Genomic DNA, 22,240 nt, shown 5'->3' with positions numbered 1-22,240 from the left:
CTAGGGGCAACCTATCCCATGGCATCAGAGAGGCTAAGAGACAGTACTCCAGGAGGATAGCCCATCGATTCAGCAACAGCAGAGAAACTCAGAGCCTGTGGCAGGGGATACAGACCATTACAGACTACAAGCCCCCACTGCAGACCTGTGACAGCAACATCTCTCTGCTGAGTGAGCTTAACGCCTTGTTTGCTCGCTTTGAGGCACAAAACAGCACCACTGCACAGAAGACTCCACCTCCTTCCGAGGACCAGGTGATGATGCTGACCCCAGACAGTGTGAGGAGATCCTTCAGCAGGATCAATGCACGCAAAGCTCTGTGTCCTGACAACATTCCTGGGCATGTACTGAAAGGACTGTGTTGTGGAACTCACTGATGTCTTCACAGACATTTTCAACATTTCCCTTAGTCAGGCTGTTGTTCCACATGCTTCAAAGCTACCACCATCATTCCAGTCCCGAAGAAGCTGTCTCCATTCTGCCTCAATGACTACCATCCAGTTGCTCTTACTCCCATCCTCATGAAGTGATTTGAACAGGAAGTCATGCACCACATCAAGTCTCCCCTCCCCACCTTTCTGGACCCCTTCCAGTTTGCAAATCAGTCCAACAGCTCGACGGATGATGCCATCGCCACTACCCTGCACTCAGCAGTCATACACCTAGAGAATAAAAGACTCATACGTTAGAATGCTGTTCATAGACTTCAGTTCAGCATTCAACACAATCAGCCCACAATAGCTCATTAACAAACTGGTCCAGCTAGGGCTCAACTCCGCTAGTATTCTGGTTAGTATACTAACCAGTATACTAACTTCGCTGTGCAACTGGCTGTTAGACTTTCTGACTGGAAGACCTCAGGCAGTACGGGTCAGCATCAATATATCCAGCACCATCACACTGAACACTGGAGCCCCCCCCCCAAGGATGTGTGCTGAGCTCCCTCATCTTCACTCTGCTTACCCACTGCACACCGTCACACAACACCAACCTCTTTATTAAGTTTGCTGATGATTTCGTGTTTGGAAACGGACCATAAATGTGGAAGTGTTTAAAAGATTTATTATACTGTTGCACCCTCTACAGGACCAGCGACTAGTCAATGTCAATCTTAACCCTTTGGAGTCGATTAATGCTTATACGCATTATGAGGCATTTTCTCCTGATAACCCCGAAAAGAACTTAAATTACACTTTCAGTTTTGATCATACCGATAAGAGCAATACATCAATCAAATTTGTAAAGGGTCTACTTTTTTGTGTACAGACATAATAATAAAACTTTCTGTATTTATAAAATAAAGATAACAAACAAGGTGTGCTGTCTGCAGTCTTGGTCTGCAGTGATCTTCATTTAGAAATGCTTCATTAAAATTAACTGCAACTCAGTGAATACTCAATGAAGAGACATTACATTTACATTTATTCATTTAGCAGACACTTTTATCCAAAGCGACTTACAAATGAGGACAGTGGAAGCAATCAAAAAGAGCAATGATATATAAGTGCTATAATAAGTCTCAGTTAGCTTAACACAGTATATGTAGCAAGGACTTTTAAATAATATAATAAATAAAAAGAAAAAAGATAGAATAGAAAAAGAATAGAGCAAGTTAGTGTTAGCGGTCATATATATGTATATATATATATATATATATATATAGAGAGAGAGAGAGAGAGAGAAAGAGAGAGAGAGGTACATAAATATATTTATACATACATACACACTCACACAATTGCATAATAAATGAAAAGAAAATATAACACAGAAAGATTAGAAAGGTAGTTAGATTTTTTTTAAGAATAGAATTAGAATAGTTAGTGCTAAAGTTAGAGGGTCAAATAAAGATGGAAGAGATGCGTTTTAAGCCGATTCTTGAAGATGGCTAAGGACTCAGCTGCTCGGATTGAGTTGGGGAGGTCATTCCACCAGGAAGGAACATTTTATTTAAAAGTCCGTAAAAGTGACTTTGTGGTTCTTTGGGATGGCAATCAAAGGACGTTCACTTGCAGAATGCAAGCTTCTAGAGGGCACATAAGTCTAAAGTAATACATTCAGGTAAATGGGTGGAGACAGTGGTAGTTTTGTAGGCAAACAAAAAAAATTTATGTGAGCAGATATTGGTAGCCAAATTGCAAATTGATAAACAGAGGTGTGTCGTGTATTCTTTTAGGTTCATTAAAAAATTTATGAGAATATGGATTAATTGTAAAGATTTGATAGAACTGGCTGGAATATCTGCCAAGAGACCATTGCAATAGTCCAGCCTGGACAGAACAAGAGCTTGAACAAGGAGTTGTGCAGCATGTTCCGAAAGAAATCAATCATAACACCAAGGCTTCTGGCTGTTTTTGAATGAGTTATGGTTGATATGCCTAACTTGATGGTGAAATTGTGATGAAACAATGGGTTTGCTGGAATCACAAGCAGTTATGTCTTGGCAGGGTTGAGTTGAAGGTGATGGTCCATCATCCAGCAATAAATGTCTGTTAGACAAGCTGAGATGTGGGTAGCTACTGTCGGATCATCAGGATGGAATGAGAGGTAGAGTTGAGTGTCATCAGCATAGCAGTGGTATGGAAAGTCATGTTTCTGCATGACAGAACCTAATGATGCCATGTAGACAGAGAAGAGAAGTGGTCCAAGAACTGAGCCCTGAGGCACCCCAGTAGTTAAGATGTTTTGACTTGGACACCTCACCTCTCCAAGATACTTTTGAGGACCTATCTGATGGATAAGACTCAAACCACTGAAGTGTGGTTCCTGACATGCCCTTTGCCAAAAGGGTTGATAGGAGGATCTGGTGGTTAACCATGTCAAAAGCAGCTGACAGATCAAGCAGGATAAGTACCGAAGATTTGGATTCTGCTCTTGCCAGTCTTAGGGCTTTAGCAACTGAGAGCAAGGCAGTCTCAGTTGAATGTCCAATTCTGAAGCCAGATTGATTTCTGTCAAGGAGGTTGTTCTGTGTGAGAAATGCAGAGACTTGGTTGAACTCGTTCAAGTGTTTTTGCAATGAAAGGGAGAAGGGAACTGGTCTGTAGTTCTCTAAAACAGATGGGTTGAGGGTGGGTTTCTTAAGTAGTGGAGTTATACGAGCCTGTCTAAATGATGAGGGAAAAACACCAGTGTGGAGGGATGTGTTGATGAAGTGAGTGAGATCAGGTACAACTGCAGGAGAAATGGCTTGAAGGAGATGAGATGGAATACGATCAAGCAAGTAGTAGGGTGATTAGAAAGGATGAGTTTGGAGACTTCTGCCTCAGAGAGTGAAGAGAAGGATGTAAATGAGTGTAAGGTTGCTGGTGATATGAGCTTGACTGATTGTGGTGTGGAGAATTGTGCACTAATGTGTTTAATTGTATTAATGAAAAACGTGGCAAAGTCGTCAGCTATTAGAGATGAAGCAGGAGGGGGAGGAGGAGGAAAAAGAAGAGAGGAATTTTTTTTAAAAAGCATGCAAGAGTTAGACAACTTGTTAATTTTGTTATGGTAGTATGCAGTGTTTGGAATAACGCCGTTTAAATGAACGGCGTTAGGTAACGACGTTATTTTTTCAGTAACGGGGAAATCTAATTACTTTTCCCATCGTTACAACACCATTAACATTACTGGACATTAAAATGTAGTGTGTTACTATGCATTGATTTAATAAACTATGTAATCCGAACGCACCCTTGGCTCACACAGCTAGTGAGGAGGTGGGTTAATAACAAGATAAACGATTATGATGGGCTAAGGCAGAGTCATGTGTTTCATGGTAGCCAATCAGAGCCAGCACATGCGCCAGCGGCGCCACATACACTCACACACACACACACACACACACACACACCATACACACATACACGCAACAGCTAAACAGAGATTCGCGAGTCAGGAGCAATACGATGAAAAGTTGGCATTTTCAAGGTGGAGATATAAGTACTACTTCAAATTCATTGTGGTCAAAGGCAAGAACGTGCACATAATGTGTACATGTAATGTGTGACACACGCATCTACAAAATTAGTGGCCAAAAACACTTTTCTTACAAAGATAGAGGATAAGTTCAGGATAAAACTCTTGCTGTCTGTTGACGTGCAATAAATATTGAAAGTTATGTATGAACACCTGTCTGTTCTACTCATTTCAACTGACTTGTGAAAACTGCAAAATAAAATACAAATTCTTTGACATATAGCAACTTTTTAACAGTAACACAAATAGTCTAATCGAGATTTTGATTTCAGGCCATAATCGTCCAGCCCTACTGATGATACTCAGCTATATATCTCAATGAGACCAGATTCAACTTCTAAATTATGTAAACTAACAGAGTATGTTAAAAATGTAAAAGATATAATTTCCTCCTATTAAAGACAGAGATATTAATTATTGGACCAAAAAACAGTACACAGAATCTTGTAGATTACAATTTGCAACTAGACGGATGTACTGTTACTTCGTCTACAGTCAAAAATCTGGGTGTTATATTAGACAGCAACTTGTCTTTTGAAAATCATATTTCCCATGTTACAAAAACTGCATTCTTCCATCTTAGAAACATTGCCAAGCTACGAAACATGTTATCTGTTTCTGATGCAGAAAAGCTAGTTCATGCATTCATGACCTCTAGACTAGACTATTGTAATGCACTTCTAGGTGGTTGTCCTGCATCTTCAATAAACAAGCTACAGGTAGTCCAAAATGCAGCAGCTAGAGTCCTTACCAGGTCAAGAAAATATTATCATATTACCCCAATTTTACAGTCTCTGCACTGGCTACCTATTAGGTTCCGTATCAGTTACAAATTATCATTAAAGCTGCAAGCAGCGATGAACGGGCCCTCGCACCTGGGCTCATGACCACCCGGTGCCCATAGGAGGAACAGTGAATGTTGGGCCATATGCTTATAAAATAGTAAATATTTGTGCCACATTTCCTGCTGCCAAAAGGTGGCGCTATGATTATAACAGAATATTGGCATGTAAATGTCTTCAGGCCAGGACTCTTACCAAACATGCAAAGTTTCAGGATGATCAGACATCTCATGTTTAAGTTAGTATAAAATAAGTAATTTTCTGTTGCCAGCAGGCAGCGCTATACTTATAATTGAATATTGGCCTTTAGTTGTGTTCAGGCCAGTACTCTTATAAAACATGTGAAGTTTGGGTCAGATTGGGAATTGTATGCATGTATTATTAGTATTATTAGCATCCTTTAGCACATAGTTAGTGTTGATAGAATGTTTGAAAACATTTCTAGCATAATTAGAACACAATGGCATATTTTACTGTGTTGCAAATAGAGCATAAAAATGTTAAACATTACACTTCCTGTTGCCAACAGGTGGCGCTATGACTATAACCATATATGGTCATGTTGATGTATTCAGGACAGGACCCTTGTCAAACGTGTGAAGTTTGGGGCAGATCAGACATTGCTTGACTGAGTTACAGCAACTTCCTATTTCTCTGCCTTAGCAGCATGCTTTAGCACTAAGCTAAGTGTTTCTAGCATGTATAAGTATGTATCTAGTATGTTGCCAGCCTATTTAACACTTGTTTACACTTTTTAATATGTTCCTAGGAGTCCTTAACAGTGTTACACATGACACTTCCTGTTACCAACAGGTGGCGCTATGACTATAAACGAATACGGGCATGTTGATGTGTTCAGGACAGGACTCTTATCAAACTTGTTCAATTTGGGGCAGATTGGACACTATATGCCTGAATTACAGTAACTTTCTGATTCACTGCAGTAATATGATGCTTTAGCATTTAGCCAAGTGTTGCTAACAGATTAACAGGTTAAATATGTTGCTAGGAGTCCATAACAGTGTTACACATGACACTTCCTGTTACCAACAGGTGGCGCTATGACTATAACCGAATATGGGCTTGTTGATGTGTATAGAACAGGACTCTTGTCAAACGTGTGAAGTTTGGTGAAGATCGGACATTGCTTGCCTTAGTTACAGCAACTTTTTCACTGCCTTAGTGGAATGTTTTAACACTTAGCTAAGTGTTGTTAGCATGTATTAGTATGTTTCTAGCATGTTGCCAGCCTATTTAACACTTTTTGACACATTTTAATTGGTTCCTAGGAGTCCATAACAGTGTTAACCTTGTCACTTCCTGTTACCAGCAGGTGGCGCTATGACTATAACTGAATTTAGTCATGGGTGTTTGTTCAGAACAGAACACCTATCACACGTGTGAAGTTCGGGGAAGATCGGACATTGCTTGACTGAGTTACAGCAACTTCCTTTTTTACTACATTAGTAGCATGCTTTAGCACTTAGCTAAGTGTTGCTAGCATGTTTTATTATGTTTCTAGCATGTTGCCAGCCTATTTAACACTTTTTGACACTTTTATATTTATTCCTAGAAGTCCATAACAGTGTTAACCTTGTAACTTCCTGTTACCAGCAGGTGGTGCTATGACTATAAACAAATACGGGCATGTTGATGTGTTCAGCACAGGACTCTTGTCAAACGTGTAAAGTTTGGGGCAGATCGGACATTGCTTGCCTGAGTTGCTACATGTGTGACTGCATCATATAATTACTATTAATTAATAATATTGATAGTTCATCATTTAGCTGACTACGTCTTGTATTATTATTATTATTTTTATTTTTCTAAAATCCTGTCAAACGTGCACAAACTACTAGCTACTACTAAATATTGTAGAAACATAATTTTCTGTAAAGTTGCTTTGTAACGATTTGTATTGTAAAAAGCGCTATACAAATAAACTTGAATTGAATTGAATTGAGTTACAGCAACTTCCTTTTTCACTACATTAGTAGCATGCTTTAGCACTAAGCTAAGTGTTTCTAGCATGTATAAGTATGTATCTAGAATGTTGCCAGCCTATTTAACACTTGTTTACACTTTTTAATATGTTCCTAGGAGTCCTTAACAGTGTTACACATGACACTTCCTGTTACCAACAGGTGGCGATATGACTATAAATGAATACAGGCATGTTGATGTGTTCAGCAAAGGACTCTTGACAAACATGTAAATTTTGGGGCAGATCGGACATTGCTTGCCTGAGTTACAGCAACTTCCTTTTTCACTGCCTTAGTAGAATGTTTTAACACTTAGCTAAGTGTTGTTAGTATGTATTAGTATGTTTCTAGCATGTTGCCAGCCTATTTAACACTTTTTGACACCTTTTAATTGGTTCCTAGGAGTCCATAACAGTGTTATCCTTGTCACTTCCTGTTACCAGCAGGTGGCGCTATGACTATAACTGAATTTGGTCATGGGTGTTTGTTCAGAACAGAACACCTATCACACGTGTGAAGTTTGGGGAAGATCGGACATTGCTTGACTGAGTTACAGCAACTTCCTTTTTCACTACATTGGTAGCATGCATTAGCACTTAGCTAAGTGTCGCTAGCATGTATTAGTATGTATCTAGTATGTTGCCAGCCTATTTAACACTTGTTGATGCTTATTAATATGTTCCTAGGAGTCCATAACAGTGTTAACCTTGTCACTTCCTGTTACCAGCAGGTGGCGCTATAACTATAACTGAATTTGGTCATGGGGGTTTGTTCAGGACAGAACACCTATCACACGTGTGAAGTTTGGGGAAGATCGGACATTGCTTGCCTGAGTTACAGTAGGAGGAGTTCGTCAATGTACGAGGCATGGAAATGGCAAAAACTGCACAAAAATTATTCAGGAAATTCAAAATAACTTACTTCCTGTTGGGTTTTGGATTTTGTACCAAGAGACTTTTTTGTAGGTAATGGTGTTTTACATGTGTGTACCGATTTTCATGAATGTAAGTGAAAAACAGCTCAAGGTGCACTCCGTTGAGATTTAACAGGTGGCGCTCTCGAGCCATTTTGCCACACCCACTTCTGAAACCTATATCAGATGTAAATTTTCGCCAATCCTGATGCGTGTGCAAAGTTTCGTGAGTTTTGGAGCATGTTTAGGCCCTCAAAAATGCGATTCATTTTGGAGAAGAAGAAGAAGAAGAAACGGAGCAATTCCAATAGAGTCCTCGCACTGCAGTGCTCGGGCCCTAAATACTTACCTATTAAGCCCTAAATGGTTTAGCTCCTGCGTACCTAACTAGCCTTCTACCACGTTACAACCCATCACGCTCCCTAAGGTCACAAAACGCTGGACTTTTGGTAGTTCATACGATAGCAAAGTCCACTAAAGGAGGTAGAGCTTTTTCAAATTTGGCTCCCAAACTCTGGAATAGCCTTCCTGATAATGTTCGGGGTTCAGACACACTCTCTCGGTTTAAATCTAGATTAAAATGCATCTCTTTTGCCAAGCATTCGAATAATGTCTCTTAAATTGTGAGTGTAGTTGCATCTGATCAAATGTGCATTTTTATTCTTTAGCTTGGGTTAAACTAATTAATTTTACTTTGTTGGATCAGCAGCTATGCTACTGATGTCTCTATTTGTTTCTCTGTTTCTGCTGGATCTTCATCCCGTGGTAACTAGGATTTACACAAGCTCCACTCTGGATCCAGAACACCAGAGAAGAGATGATGCTGACCCTCAGAGGACCCCAGATGATGCTCACCCTGAATCAACAAACAGAACTAACAAATATTGCTACAAGTGTGACTGCATATAATAATTGCTGTTAATAATGTTCATCATCTGGCTGACTACGTCTTGTATTAATTTTTCAGAAAAATCCTGTCATACGTGCACAAACTGACAGTCACTGCTTATAAGCTACTACTAAATATTATAGAAACTTAATTTTACATTTACATTACCATTTACATTTAATCATTTAGCAGACGCTTTTATCCAAAGCGACTTACAAATGAGAACAACAGAAGCAGTCAGGTCAACAAGAGAACAACAACAGTATACAAGTGCCATGACAAGTCTCAGTTAGTCTAGTATAGAACGCATAGGTAGGGTTTTTTTTTTTTTTTTTTTTTTTTAAAAGAAAAGTTTTAAAAGAAAAGTTTTTATTTTCTGTAAAGTTGCTTTGTAATGATTTGTATCCTAAAAAGCGATATACAGATAAACTTGAATTGAATTGAATTGAATTATCCCACAAAATAATTTAATATTCACTTGCGAGTGCAAGTGAATTGAAAGTCAATCAAAGCTGACTTTCAAAGCTGAATTTTAGCATCATTGTGCCAGTCACATACTGATTTTCTAAAAAAAAAAAAAAAAAAAAACATTTATTGTTATTTGTAACACACGGACTTGTATAATTCCTAGTCAGGAATCATAGTTTGGACAAAGTCTAACTAGTAAAATGTTTAAACATTATGTGAAACCTAATACAAGTATATAAATAAATAAAAAGACACTTAATCATGTTTATGATCTCTGCTGAATAAAGGGCTTCATTCTTTTTCAGAGGAAAATACAAAATGCAAATCCTGAGGTAATCCCCTCACATCTTCTTGGGGTGAAAAATGTCTTATTCCTCCCATCGCGAAGCAAACAGTAAAATAAAATAAAAACTTGAAGAACAGTCTCGCTGCTTTGTTTTCTGTGGTATGGGCGTATTCAAGCCGCGCGTTTCATTGAAACATTATATTCTCAATAGTGCGTTCAACGCGGGGCGTGGTCGCATTAGATATAATGAAGGGAGACGTGAAAGGCTGGGAATTTTTGTTTTCAGTAGCACTTGTTTAGTTTAAAAGTTGACATGTCAAGCTTTATATAGATATATCTCTCATGTCTCTTCGTTGACTATTTATTGAGTTACAGTTCATTTTAATGATGCGTTTCTAAATGAAGATCACTGTAGAACAAAGCTGCAGACAGCACACCTTGTTTGTTATCTTTATTTTATAAATGCACATAAGTTTGCTGTTATTACCATATTATTCGGATTATAAGTTGCACCTAAGTATAAATCTCATCAGTCCAAAAATACGTCATGACGAGGAAAAAAACATATATAAGTCGCACTGGACTACAAGTTGCATTTATTTAGAACCAAGAACCAAGAGAAAAATTTCCGTCTACAGCCACGAGAGGGCGCTCTATATTTTCAGGGAGAGGCTACAGGAGCACTGAGCAGCATAGAGCGCCCTCTCGATGCTGTAGACGGTAATGTTTTCTCTTGGTTCATGTCAAATTAATTTTGATAAGTCGCAGGACCAGCCAAACTATGAAAAGAAGTGCAACTTATAGTCCGGAAAATACGGTATGTCTGTTTACAAATAAAAGTAGACCCTTTACAGATTCGATTGATGTATTGCTCTTATCTGTCCGATCAAAACTGAAGGTGTAATTTAAGTTCTTTTCGGGGTTATGAGGAGAGAAAACCTAATCACGTGTACACGCGTGAATCGACTCCAGAGGGTTAACTTACACATTAACTAATGCATCTCTTTACATTAACAGATTAACTAGTTAACATTGTGGTTACTTCATTAGATAAAGTTAACTAAGATGAACAATGCATTTGTTCAGCATTATTTAATCTTTACTTATGTTAACTTATTCATATAGTAATACTTCTCTTTACATTAACAACTTAGTTATGTTGGTCTAGAATCGAAGTACTTCATGTCTGCCATCTAGTGGTAGGGAATACAAATGAGATATTACACCATATTGGGAACTACAGTCTATTTTATTAAGTATGATGTCTTGTCGCAATTTTGTGACTTTGGCGCTTAGAGGGTTAAAGGGATAGTTCACCCAAATAGCAAAATTATGTCATTAATAACTTACCCTCATGTTGTTACCCTCATGTTGTGACTAATAAATGTTGGTTGGGAAATGTTGGTTTTTGAGTAGGCATTGCCCACCTTGTGTGAGAAAATACCACTGATACAACCACATCCATACTACAGTATACATATATGCTAGCTATAGATATGATTCATCCACATATTTTAACATAGTGATTCGGTGAATGTGAATGTCAAACCTCAGTATGTTAAGTTGACAGTGCGGACTATTTTTCAGTCCATCACAAAGCAGCTTCACTCCTAAATCCTGCAAGTGATTATTGCTCAGGTTCAGCTCTGTCAGATGACAGTTTGAGGATTGGAGAGCAGAAGACACAGTTTCACAGCATGTTTCATCAAGACCACAGCCATCAAATCTGCCAAGACAAAATGTTTAGTAAGATTATTTTCTGATATTCAGTTTATGCAATAAATTTACCCTTCATAACGGGGACAGGAAAAGTATTCACATAGTATTTTGACATTTAATTGTTTAGTGATGTAGAAATAAATATTTAATTGAACAGGAGTCTGTGAAATTACTCACATGGCTTTTCTGCAGCATCTCACAGCTGGAATGAGTCTCTTAAAATTTTCTTGTGATGATGTGAACTTCTTTGGGTTGAACTCATCCAGCACCTTCTTGGACATCAGAAGTACTGTGGTCAGCACTGTGCACATTGAAGATGAGAGCTCCCTTCCTGGATGTTCATCTGAGCGGAGATGTCTCAGGATTTCCTCATATAATGAATGATCTTTGAGCTCTAGTAAGCAGTAAAATAGGTTGACTGAAGCTTCATCTGAGATATTCTTGCCTTGAACTTGTTTAATGTATTTAGTTGCTTGTCTGATGCTCTCTGTGGTGTCTTCAGTGTGTTTGAGCAGGCCTTGGAGCAAGTTTTGACTGGATTCCAGTGAAATTCCCATCAGAAACCGCAGAAACAGGTCCAGATGTCCTCTCTTACTTTGCATTGCTTTATCAATGACACTCTTTGTTAAGTCATGAAATGTGACATTTTGACTTCTAAAAGGGGACCAAAGCTTTGGTCTGGCTATGGTTTGTGAATCTTCAAAGAAAAACTGAAGCTCTTGCTTGTTCTTGTTCAGGTAACAGATGAACACATGCACTGCAGCAAGGAACTCTTGAACACTTAGATGCACAAAGCTGAAGACCTTTTTCTCATAAAGTCCATTTTCCTTTTTAAAAATCTCAGCGATCATTCCTGTGAACTCAGTGTCTTTACCCACTTTAATACCACATTCTTTCAGATCTTTCTCATAAAACACTATGTTTTCTTGTTTCAGCTGTTTAAATGCCAGCTTGGCTAATTTCCGAATCATTTTTCTATTTGAACGTAAGAGCTTTGTACGTTGTCCTTGATCTTTTCCATCATACTTCTTGCTCTTCATGTTCATCTGTATAAGCAAGAAGTGGATGTACATTTCAGTGAGTGTTGTGCTGATGCTCTCTGCATTGGTTTCAATTAGAAAATGCTGAAGTACTGTGGCTGTGATCCAGCAGAACATAGGAATGTGGCACATGATGTAGAGACTACGAGATGTCTTAATATGTGAGACAATTTTTTCGGCCAGACTCTCATCTTTGATCGTCTTTCTGAAGTACTCCTCCTTCTGCTGTTCAGTGAATCCTCGCACTTCTGTGAACAAACCTACATGTTCATGAGGGATCTGATTGGCTGCTGCTGGTCGTGAGGTCACCCAGACCAGAGCTGATGGAAGCAGATTCCCTTTGACCAGATTTGTGAACAGCACATCTACAGATGATCTTTCCTCAACAGTGTTCAGTGACCTACTGTTAAAATTCAGACGCAGGCGATTCTCATCAAGTCCGTCAAATATAAAGGCAAGTTTAGATTCTGTATATAACTTTGATTTCTCCAGGTCCTTCAGTTCAGGATATAATTTCAGCAGAAACTCATGGAAGTTAACCTCTCCGTCTTTAATCATGTTGATCTCTCTGAATGGAAGCAGGAACACACAGTCTATATCCTGACTGGTGTTTCCTTCTGCCCAGTCCAGGATGAATTTGTGCACAGTGACAGTTTTTCCAATGCCAGCAACTCCTTTGGTCAGCACAATTTTCTTCTCATTCTTTTTCCTCAATGCATTAAATATATCTGTGCATTTGATTGTTTCGCCCTGCAATTTGTGGGTCTTTAGAGCATCATCAATCTTCAGAATCTCATGTTCCTGATTGACATCTTTCATATCTCCCTCTGTGATGAACAGTTCAGTGTATATAGCTTTGAGATCTGTGTCATTTTCTTTGTTGCCCTCAAATATATATTGTGCTTTCTTCTTCATGTTGATTTTTTGAGTATTCAAGAAGTTTTGCAGCTCTATAAAAAATAAAAAAGATATAAAGATATATAATATAAATATTTATTTTATTCATATCATCATTGTAAGCTAACTAGTTCAGACAAATTAAATACTGTTGGAAACAGCACTGTACATCCCTAACGACTTGGTTCCAATTTACAGTTCCTGAATATGTTTTTTTATATATTCTTATTTGTTCTTATATATTCAGATCATCTTAACATCATGGTTTCCACATCATCTAGCACATTAAACAGGATGCAAGGCTGTTTTGACCTGCTTAAATGAACTTTTGCATGTGTGATCGTAATCATGTCTGGATGATATGAAGTCCTCGTCCACACACGTTTTCATTTGAAAACATGTTTTTCTCTCTGTTTTGGCCTTTCCATCAAGGAAAACAAAGCTTTTTGAAAACCAAAGTGGATAAATTTGAAAACTGTTTTTGATTTGTAGTGTGGACTGTGAAAATGGATGCTTTTGAAAATGACACGTTTAGTCGTGGGACGCATATTGTTCTAATACATATCTATGTTTATACTCCTATTGTGTCTGTTATGTTCTATTCACTGTCCCACTGTTGCTAAAGATATGTTACTCTGCAGATTCTTAATATTACAGTCCTGCAAGATGACAAAGTTTACTCACAGTTTCTGTCTTGTGGCAAAACATGGGGGCAAGCTGAGTTTTAGATCAAATGAATAATAGTGAATGAGTGATACTTTGACATTTCAGTGAATGATGAGATACTTCTGTCAATAAAATTATCCTCCCAGAAGAATTGCATGAAAACTTAATATGGCTGTTCCATTTGTATTATTTCAGTGAGCTTTTTTGAGGTATTACATATGTGCAGTTAGGTGAATTTTATTTTTTCCTACATTTCAGTGCGGATAAGAAACTTATGGAAAACGCTAATGTGGACAGAGTGTTTTAAAATGAAAAATGCTATTTGAAAATGTATCCGAATTAATGTAGATGTAACCTGAATCAATTCGGTGACAATGTCACCTATTGGTTAACTTTACTAAACATTACATTTGTATACAAATGTAAACTGCTTATCATTGGGGACACACATTTTTATTCTATATATTTGTATAAAATCTGTTGCTGATATGACTTGTTCTGTAATATAATTTTTCTTGTTTCCTTTAAAGACTAAGTGATTGTTATTTACTCCTGATTTGATCTGAATCAGCTCCAACAGATGTGTTTGTATTGCCCTCGGTCTGAGCTGTGAGAAAGAGAGAGAAATACTCATTGAGAAACATATATCACACAATCACATCAGCATAGAGGAAATATTATATCAAATGTCATGCTGGTAAACAGTATGTCATGTTATAGTCACAGTAAAATAAACCTTTCTTGTGTTTTTTCTCCAGATCTTTAGACAGTTGTTCCTTCTTCATTTTCTTTAGGATGTCCACAGTGATCTTCAAAGCTTCTTCTTGTCCAAAACAAGCCACTAACTTATCCACAGTTTTTAACCGATCTGCATTCTCCATTTCAGACTTTGATATAGACTCATGATCTTTCCTTAAGCGCCACTGCAACTCCTCCAGTTCAGCTTCTCCCAGTTCCTTCAGTGAGTTCACAAGCAGATCTTCAACAGATGCCATCGTCCTTCACCGATTCACAGCTGCAGGACAAGAAGAAGATCTGAAGTAATTTTAACATGGGGATCTAAGTGCTCAAAGGTTATTTGGACTATGAAGCTCTGAGACAAATTAATCATCATAAAATATTGAACAATTGTTTTGAAGAAAAAAACTTCTGAGTTACATGGTTCTGTAAGTGTGAAACAGTACTGTACATGACATGTCAGTATCTTAAGAATTAGTATTTACCAACTATGAGAAATGGTGATGCAGATGTTGTTGTTACCTGTTCTGCTTTGAAGTAAATATATTTGTGGTTAAACTGGCATTAAAGTTTAATCAAGATCCAAACAAAGATACTACACACATTTAGTATGAGATCTTTTTTATTATTAGATTGTACAATTTCAGGATTTAAAAGAAAATACAATGTTATGACTTAAGCTTTGTGAAATTATGATATTCTTGCACAAAAAAAATCAGCAGACAGGCTGAATGAAGATGCAAATTCACTCTTTGCCAGTAGGTGCTTTTGGAACAGCAGAAATACAGCATTTTTTTGGTTAATGCTGCAAACAAAGCAGCTCTGCGTGTTATTCATACTTTACCAGTGTAATGGAGCGAACAAGATGTGAGGCGTGCAGATCCACATGCAAGCTTTTATTAATAAACATGGTCAAAACACAGGCAGGGTCTAAACACCAGAAAATGGGTATGGCACGGGTAAGACACAAGAGTAGTCCAGTGAACAGATGAGGTCAATTGGCGGCAAACATAATCCAGGGGGCAAAACAAGACAGATAATCCAGGTATATGGTTATAGTCCAAACAACAAGAAGAGAGAGTAGTGATGGGCACATTCAAAACACTGCAACATGAAGCTTCAAAACATTTGCAAATCTTTTGAATCAGACCGGCCAGGTCACATGATTTGAGCAAAGAAAGCTTTGTTACGTCACTGAAACGTTTCGTACGTCCCCATGAACTACTTCTGGTTTTCCATTTAATCATGTGACATGAAATCCCACAAAATGTTTCTATAAAAATAAAGGATTCAGGGCCAGATGTTGTGGGTTAGAACACAGATGGTTATATAGTTAAAAATGTGTAAAGCATAAAGCACTTTCAACCTACAAATCACATCATACTTTAAAAATAACAAAATGAGCTTACAATATAATTAAATCCACCTCCTTCTCCTGACTGATAACACTACTCTTGCCTGCTGGTCTTTATAGACAGCTCTAATGAAGCACTTAATTAAAAAAACATTTATTTAATAATGAAAATTAAATTAAATTAAATTAAAAAATAAAGTAAAATAATAAAATGATTAAGCTGTATACATAATTTATTTTATTTTTATTGTTTTCTGCAGACAAATAAGAGGTGTTACAACAGATGTAAAAAGAAACAGAGTGTCTGAAAGAAAAAGAAAATCAACAGAACAGTTCCACACAGCAATATAGACCCTCACTCAACACCCCCCCCCCCCCCCCCAACACTATACACACTTTACTACACAGTAATAAGACAGTAAACAAAGGAAAAACTAATCAGGAGGTCTTGACATCCAGATAAGGACTTCAATAGTAGTCAGTACAGGGCTCCAGGTTTTATGAAATAATCTCAATGAGCCTTTAAGAGAATGTCTAATTTTTCAAGGTAGATGCATTGGAATAGCTCTCTTATCCAATCGTCATGTGATGGAGGAGAAGCATGCTTCCATTTAAGGAGGATGGCACGCCTGGCCAGCAAAGTAGTAAAGGCAATGACGCAGTGCGCTGTAGCTGGTATACATTAGAGCTGAAGATCTTTGCCCGAACCTGACGGGACCCGACGGGTTCGGTCGGGTTCGGGCTTAATTTATATTATCTTACGCGGGCTCGGGCTCGCGCTCCGGTTTGCGAGGTAAACGAGCGGTCATGTGATGTGTTTCGCTTAGCGCGAGAAAGATCTGAAAATGTATGCTGAGTAGGTGTAACGGAGGCTTGCCTCTGGCGATTACGTTTTGATTGCACCAGCAACTAAAGCAAAGTCTGAGGTGTGGAAAAGTTTGGACCATGTTTATAATGAGAATAATGAGTGAATAATGACGCACCATCAGTGAGCACAGGAACATGCTGAAGACATCTACAGTGGATTCAATCATTTTCCTCCACAAAAACACGTAGGCTTAGCCTAATCTCTGTGAGTAAAGGTTTTTCAAATGATAACTAAATATTCATTGAGTCTTAAATGCCTGATGTAGACAGTGTATTTACGCTAATGTTGGCATTATTCTTTTATTAAATGTCAGCTGCTAGTGGCGAAGCAAATCCGGTGGAGCCTTTATCTTAATTTCGTTATTGCCAAATAAAAGACAAAAGGCAAAAGAGCTGTGTGCGTGCGCACATTTGAATAATGTCTGGCTGTAAACGGGTTCGGGCTTTTAAAAAGCTGTCAATCAAAATGTACTTGTCGGGCTCGGGCCGAAACCTGTAGTGCCTAACTTTTATGGCCCGATTACAGCTCTAGTATGCATGAGATTGGGGAAAGGCCGAACAGGACAGTCTAGGAATTAGGGACAATCATGTAATTAAGGGCCTTTGAGAGAGTTCTGAAAATCTCAGACCTATAATCTGATAGCACCAGGCATGACCAGAACATGTGAAGATGATCGGCTGGGGACTGTTTGCATCTGTTACAGGCGTCACTTTTGTTAGGAAACAGTATAGCCAGTCTGTCATTAGTGAAATGAGCTCTGTGAAGCACTTGTATTAGGGCATGTCTAGCACAAATAGATGGAGAGTGAACTAGACTGAGAATGTTTTTCCACTGGTCATTTGAAATGTCAATGCCCAAATCATGCTTCCAGGTTAGTTTAGAGTCAATCGGAGAAGGGGTTAAGGATATTATTTTACCGTAAATGGTTCAAATCAGTCGTCTTTGACCAGGGTCGAAGATGAGAATTGAATCAATTTCTGATTCGTGTGGACGATTGGGAAAATGGGGAAATAGCTTTTGAATAAAGTGCCTCACTTGAAAAAAACAAAAAAGATGATTATTATCTGAAAAAGAAGAGAAAGAGGAGAAGCCTTTGTTTTCATACAGGTCGTTTAGAGTAGAGAGACCGTTAGCTGCCCAAATTTCAAAGAAGTTATCTGAAAGGGATGGGGAAAATAAGTGATTATTTGAAATTGGCATATGAATCGATGCTCTATGTAGACCAAATTGTTTTCTGAATTGATGCCAAGTCTTAATGGTATTAATAACTATTGGATTGCTCGAGATTTTGTCTACCCCAGGGGAAAGCTGGGAGCAAATATAGGAAAGTAAATAATGAGAGGAAGATATCTCCACATGCACCCAGGGCACATTAGAGGCAGAACTTTTTAAGGCCAACCCAATATAGTAATTTATGAATGTTACAAGCCCAATAGTAGTATCGAAAATTTGGCAGTGCTAAATCCCCTTCAGATTTGGGAAGCTGAAGAACTGACTTTCTGATGCGAGCAGGTTTTTTATTCCAAAGGAATCCACTCAATTGCTGATCTAAATTAGATAAAAAGGATTTATTAATGCAGACTGGAAGATGCTGAAAAAGATACAAAAACGTAATAATAATGCCAGAATAACCATTTTAATAATGTTTGCACGCTCTATTTCAGAAAGGGAAAGGGAACTCCACCTAGCAATATCTGACTTGCATTTTTCCAAAAGTGGTGTAAAGTTTTTAAAAAACAAGTCTTTAAGCGAACTGGTGATTAATATCCCCAAATATTTAAACCCATCCAAGGCTAACTTAAAAGGGAATGAAGAATGAGGAGGAGATTTAGCCAATTGGTTAACAAAAAATAACTAGCTGTTTTTAAAGTTTAACTTGTACCCTGATAGGCAGCCAAACTGTTCTAGAACAGATATTATAGGGGGGGGGGAAGCTATAGAGTCGGAGAGGTACAATAACAAATCATCTGCATAGAGGGAAAGTTTATGAACCAATCCATGACGTGTGATGCCTTGAAATGCATTGTGACTTCGAAGCCAGGTGGCCAGGGGCTCAATAGCTATATTAAATAGCAAAGGTGAAAGTGGGCAGCCTTGACCAATCCCCCTCTGAAGTAAAAAGGGTGGTGATCACACACCGTTGGTATATACCAATGCAGACGGGAAAGCGTACAAAAGCCGTATCCAAGAAATGAGTTTGGGGTTCAAACCCGAATTTTCCTAACACAAAAAACAGGTATTCCCACTCGACCCTTTCGAAAGCTTTCTCCGGGTCCAATGGAACTATGACTTCAGGGGTATTAGATGAGGGAGAGAAAATAATGTCAAGTAATCTCAGAGTGTTGAAGAAAGAATGTCTATCCAATGTAAAGCCTGTTTGATTCAATGAAATTATGAATGGCATTACATTTTGGAGGTGGAGATATATAATTTTGGCTAATATCTTGTAGTCTACATTTAATAAAGAAACGGGTCTGTAGTTACCACAGGAAGTGGGAATCTTGTCTTTCTTCAAAAGCAAGGATATAGAAGCCATATACAGCGTCGGTGGGAGTTGGCCTTGTTGAAATGAATTATTGTACATCCTCACTAAAATTGGGACTAGTAAAGTAGAATATGCTTTGCAGAATTCAACTGTAAACCCATCGGGCCTGGGGATTTCTTATTTTGCATTGAGTTAATAGCTCATAGCTCAATGGCGATTGGGGAACATTAATGAAGCTGAAGACTGCTCAGTGGAATAGAGGTTAATGTAAAAGTCTAAAAAAAACTGTTGATTTCAGCTGGGTCTGAAGTAAGATTACCACTAGGTGACATAACTCTTGGAAGTAATCTAGAGGCACTGGCCGCGCGGGCCTGTTGGGCTAGAAGTCTACCTGCCATATCGCTGTGTTCAAAAAAACGTTACTTGGATTGCTGCAGATGTCTCTCTACAATATGAGTCATCAGGCAATCATATTTTGATTGTAACATAAGTTGTTTTTTATAAAGTGCAAGTGAGGGAGAGATTGGGTATGTTTCATCAAGTTTGAGTAGTTTGTCTAGGATATTGTCACGGAGACGAACCCCGTGATTCCCTCTGGTGGCCAGCAGAGGGCACCCTCACCTGAATACTGACACACACGCATCCACTCATTCATCTACACTGACTACACTACATTTCCCACAAGCCCCGTCCTTGGACTCTGATCACCGTCACAGGTGCTCATCATCAGGACTTGTATATAAACTGGACTATCACTACAGCTCAACGTGAAGTCTTGATTTGCTGTGTCTGTCATTTCTGAGCGTTATTACCCGTTTTTGATTTCCTGTTGCCGATCCTGTTTGATATCCTTTACGTACCGTTGCTGATACTGCTGGTATTGACCATTGCCTGTACGACTACGAGTCTCTGCAATAAAGCCTGCATATGGATCCCTTGTCGAGTTCTTGTCATAACAGAAGACTTCGCCAACACGAGATTCAGCGGCTTATGAAGGTCTTCATACCACCATGGCGGCCCAAGCCAGTCAGATCGCTGCTAACCCGTTTCAGATGAATCGACTGACGTCTATCACAGAGGAACTCGTCAAAGCCGTTCAGAGTCTCCATTCAGCTCCCGCGGCCACACCAACGCTGGAAGCGTCCGCCATTGCCCACGCTGCAGAGACGCCGTCCCAGGTTAAACCCCGTCTCGCTTTCCTGGAGAGATACAACGGTGACGCCAGCAAGTGTAAGGGATTTCTTTAACAATGCTCACTGTTTGTTGAACAGCAACCCACGCTGTATACGACTGATACTGGGAGGATTGCCTTTGTTTGTTCACTGCTGACTGAGAAAGCACTGGAATGGATTACTGCTGTATGGGGCTCCGATGGATCTGCATTCACCTCCTTTCATGATTTCCTACAACAGTTCAGGGCCGTATTCGATCATCCTAAGGAGGGAAGGGGAGCTGGAGATCGCCTATTGGAGTTATCGCAAGGCAAAATGACGGCGGCTGATTATGCCCTACGATTTCGCACTCTGGCGGCACAAACTAACTGGGTGAGCGACACGTTAAAAGTACTCTTCTGCAAGGGTCTGAATTATGATCTTCAAGCTGAGCTAGCATGCAGAGACGAGGGCAGAGATCTTAATAGTTTCATCGAACTGACCATCTCCATTGACAATCTGCAACATGCCCGACGATCCAGTTCTCGTTGCACGGATCACACAGTCTTCTTGCCGTCTCATGAACCTACTGAGCCCATGCAGATTAACACGTACCACCTGTCCACGACAGACCTAAACACCAGAATTCTGCGTGGCAGGATCCCAGGAGGTGTGGCCATATTCTGGCACAAGAAACTTGACCCATTAGTCACTGTGATCAGGTTAGATGTGGACTGGTGCATAGGAATTAAGGTGATGCATAATAAGAATGTTTTTATAATCTTAAATGTATACACTCCATATGAATGTCACAAAAATGAAAATGAGTACTTGAATAAGCTTGCTTTTATTGAGTCTTACATAAGGGAAAGTGAATATACATCCATATTTGTCTTGGGGGATCTGAATGCTGATATATCAGATACTAATTCACTTTTTGGTCAACACTTGACACAATTCTGCAAAGATAACAAGGTTATTTTGTCCACTAAGGAATTACTGCCAGCTGATAGCTATACACATGTGAGTGAAGCTTGGCATACTATATCCTGGTTGGACAATTGTATATCTACAGCTGATGCACATGATTGTATAAAGGAGGCTGAGATCCTATATGGTTTGGCCACAGCAGACCATATTCCTGTCTCTATGTTCATAAATATTAAGGGTCTACCTGAGCTTGTCTGTAGTGACAGCCATAAACCAGGTGAGATACTGGACTGGACAAGGCTTACAGAAGATGACCTGCAATATTACAAGTTATTGACTGATGTGCACTTGAGAAATATTGAGTTACCTGTTGATGCAATTATGTGTGTGGATAGCAGCTGTAAGAATGTAAGTCACAATAATGACCTATGTGTAATGTATGATAGAATTGTGAACTGTTTAGTTGATGGAAGTGAACCACTAAGAAGTAAAGTGGTGAAACAACATACTGTAAGACCAGGGTGGAATGATTATGTCCATGATGTTCATATGGAGGCAAGAAATGCATTTAGAAGATGGGTCTTAGCAGGCAAACCTAGGCATGGCCCAGTCTGTGAGCACAAGGTACGGTCTAATGCTAGGTTTAAATATGCTGTGCGTTTTATAAAAAGAAATGAGCAGACTATGAGGGCGAACTCTATGGCGAGAAAGTTACAATCTAATAATGTTTATGAGTTCTGGAAGGAGGTGAAAGTGGGTAACAACAGCAAAATGCCACTGCCTTCTAGTATTGATGGTATTACTGAACCTGAAAATATTGCAGAGCTATGGAGGAGACACTATGAGAACATTTTTAACTGTGTGAAGAGTGATGTGTTTAACATAGGAGAGATACCTCATAGTGATGGTGTAGTCATTGGACCGGAGGAAGTATGTTATGCTATTGACAAACTTAAAATGAACAAAGCCTGTGGGCGGGATAGAATAACAGCAGAACATCTGAAATACGCTAGTCAAAGTATTTCAGTTTTACTTGCTCTTTGCTTTTCTGG

At 38.8% G+C, this 22,240-nt stretch overlaps 1 protein-coding gene across 1 annotated transcript in view; it reads right to left on the bottom strand.

The window, feature by feature from the left end:
• Positions 1-22,240, bottom strand: part of LOC132106167 (NACHT, LRR and PYD domains-containing protein 3-like) — a 147,144-nt gene that overhangs the window by 92,702 nt on the left and 32,202 nt on the right. The window contains exons 2-5 of the mRNA XM_059511829.1: positions 14,399-14,677; positions 14,213-14,269; positions 11,237-13,049; positions 10,890-11,066 (exon numbers count right to left, since the gene is read on the bottom strand). Of these exons, the coding sequence (XP_059367812.1) occupies positions 10,890-11,066; positions 11,237-13,049; positions 14,213-14,269; positions 14,399-14,657 (2,306 nt within the window). The 5' untranslated portion in view covers positions 14,658-14,677. The remainder of the gene's footprint in view (positions 1-10,889; positions 11,067-11,236; positions 13,050-14,212; positions 14,270-14,398; positions 14,678-22,240) is intronic.

Source organism: Carassius carassius, chromosome 26, assembly GCF_963082965.1.
Source record: "Carassius carassius chromosome 26, fCarCar2.1, whole genome shotgun sequence".
NCBI lineage: Eukaryota > Metazoa > Chordata > Actinopteri > Cypriniformes > Cyprinidae > Carassius > Carassius carassius.
This window is presented reverse-complemented; position numbering and strand designations above follow the sequence as displayed.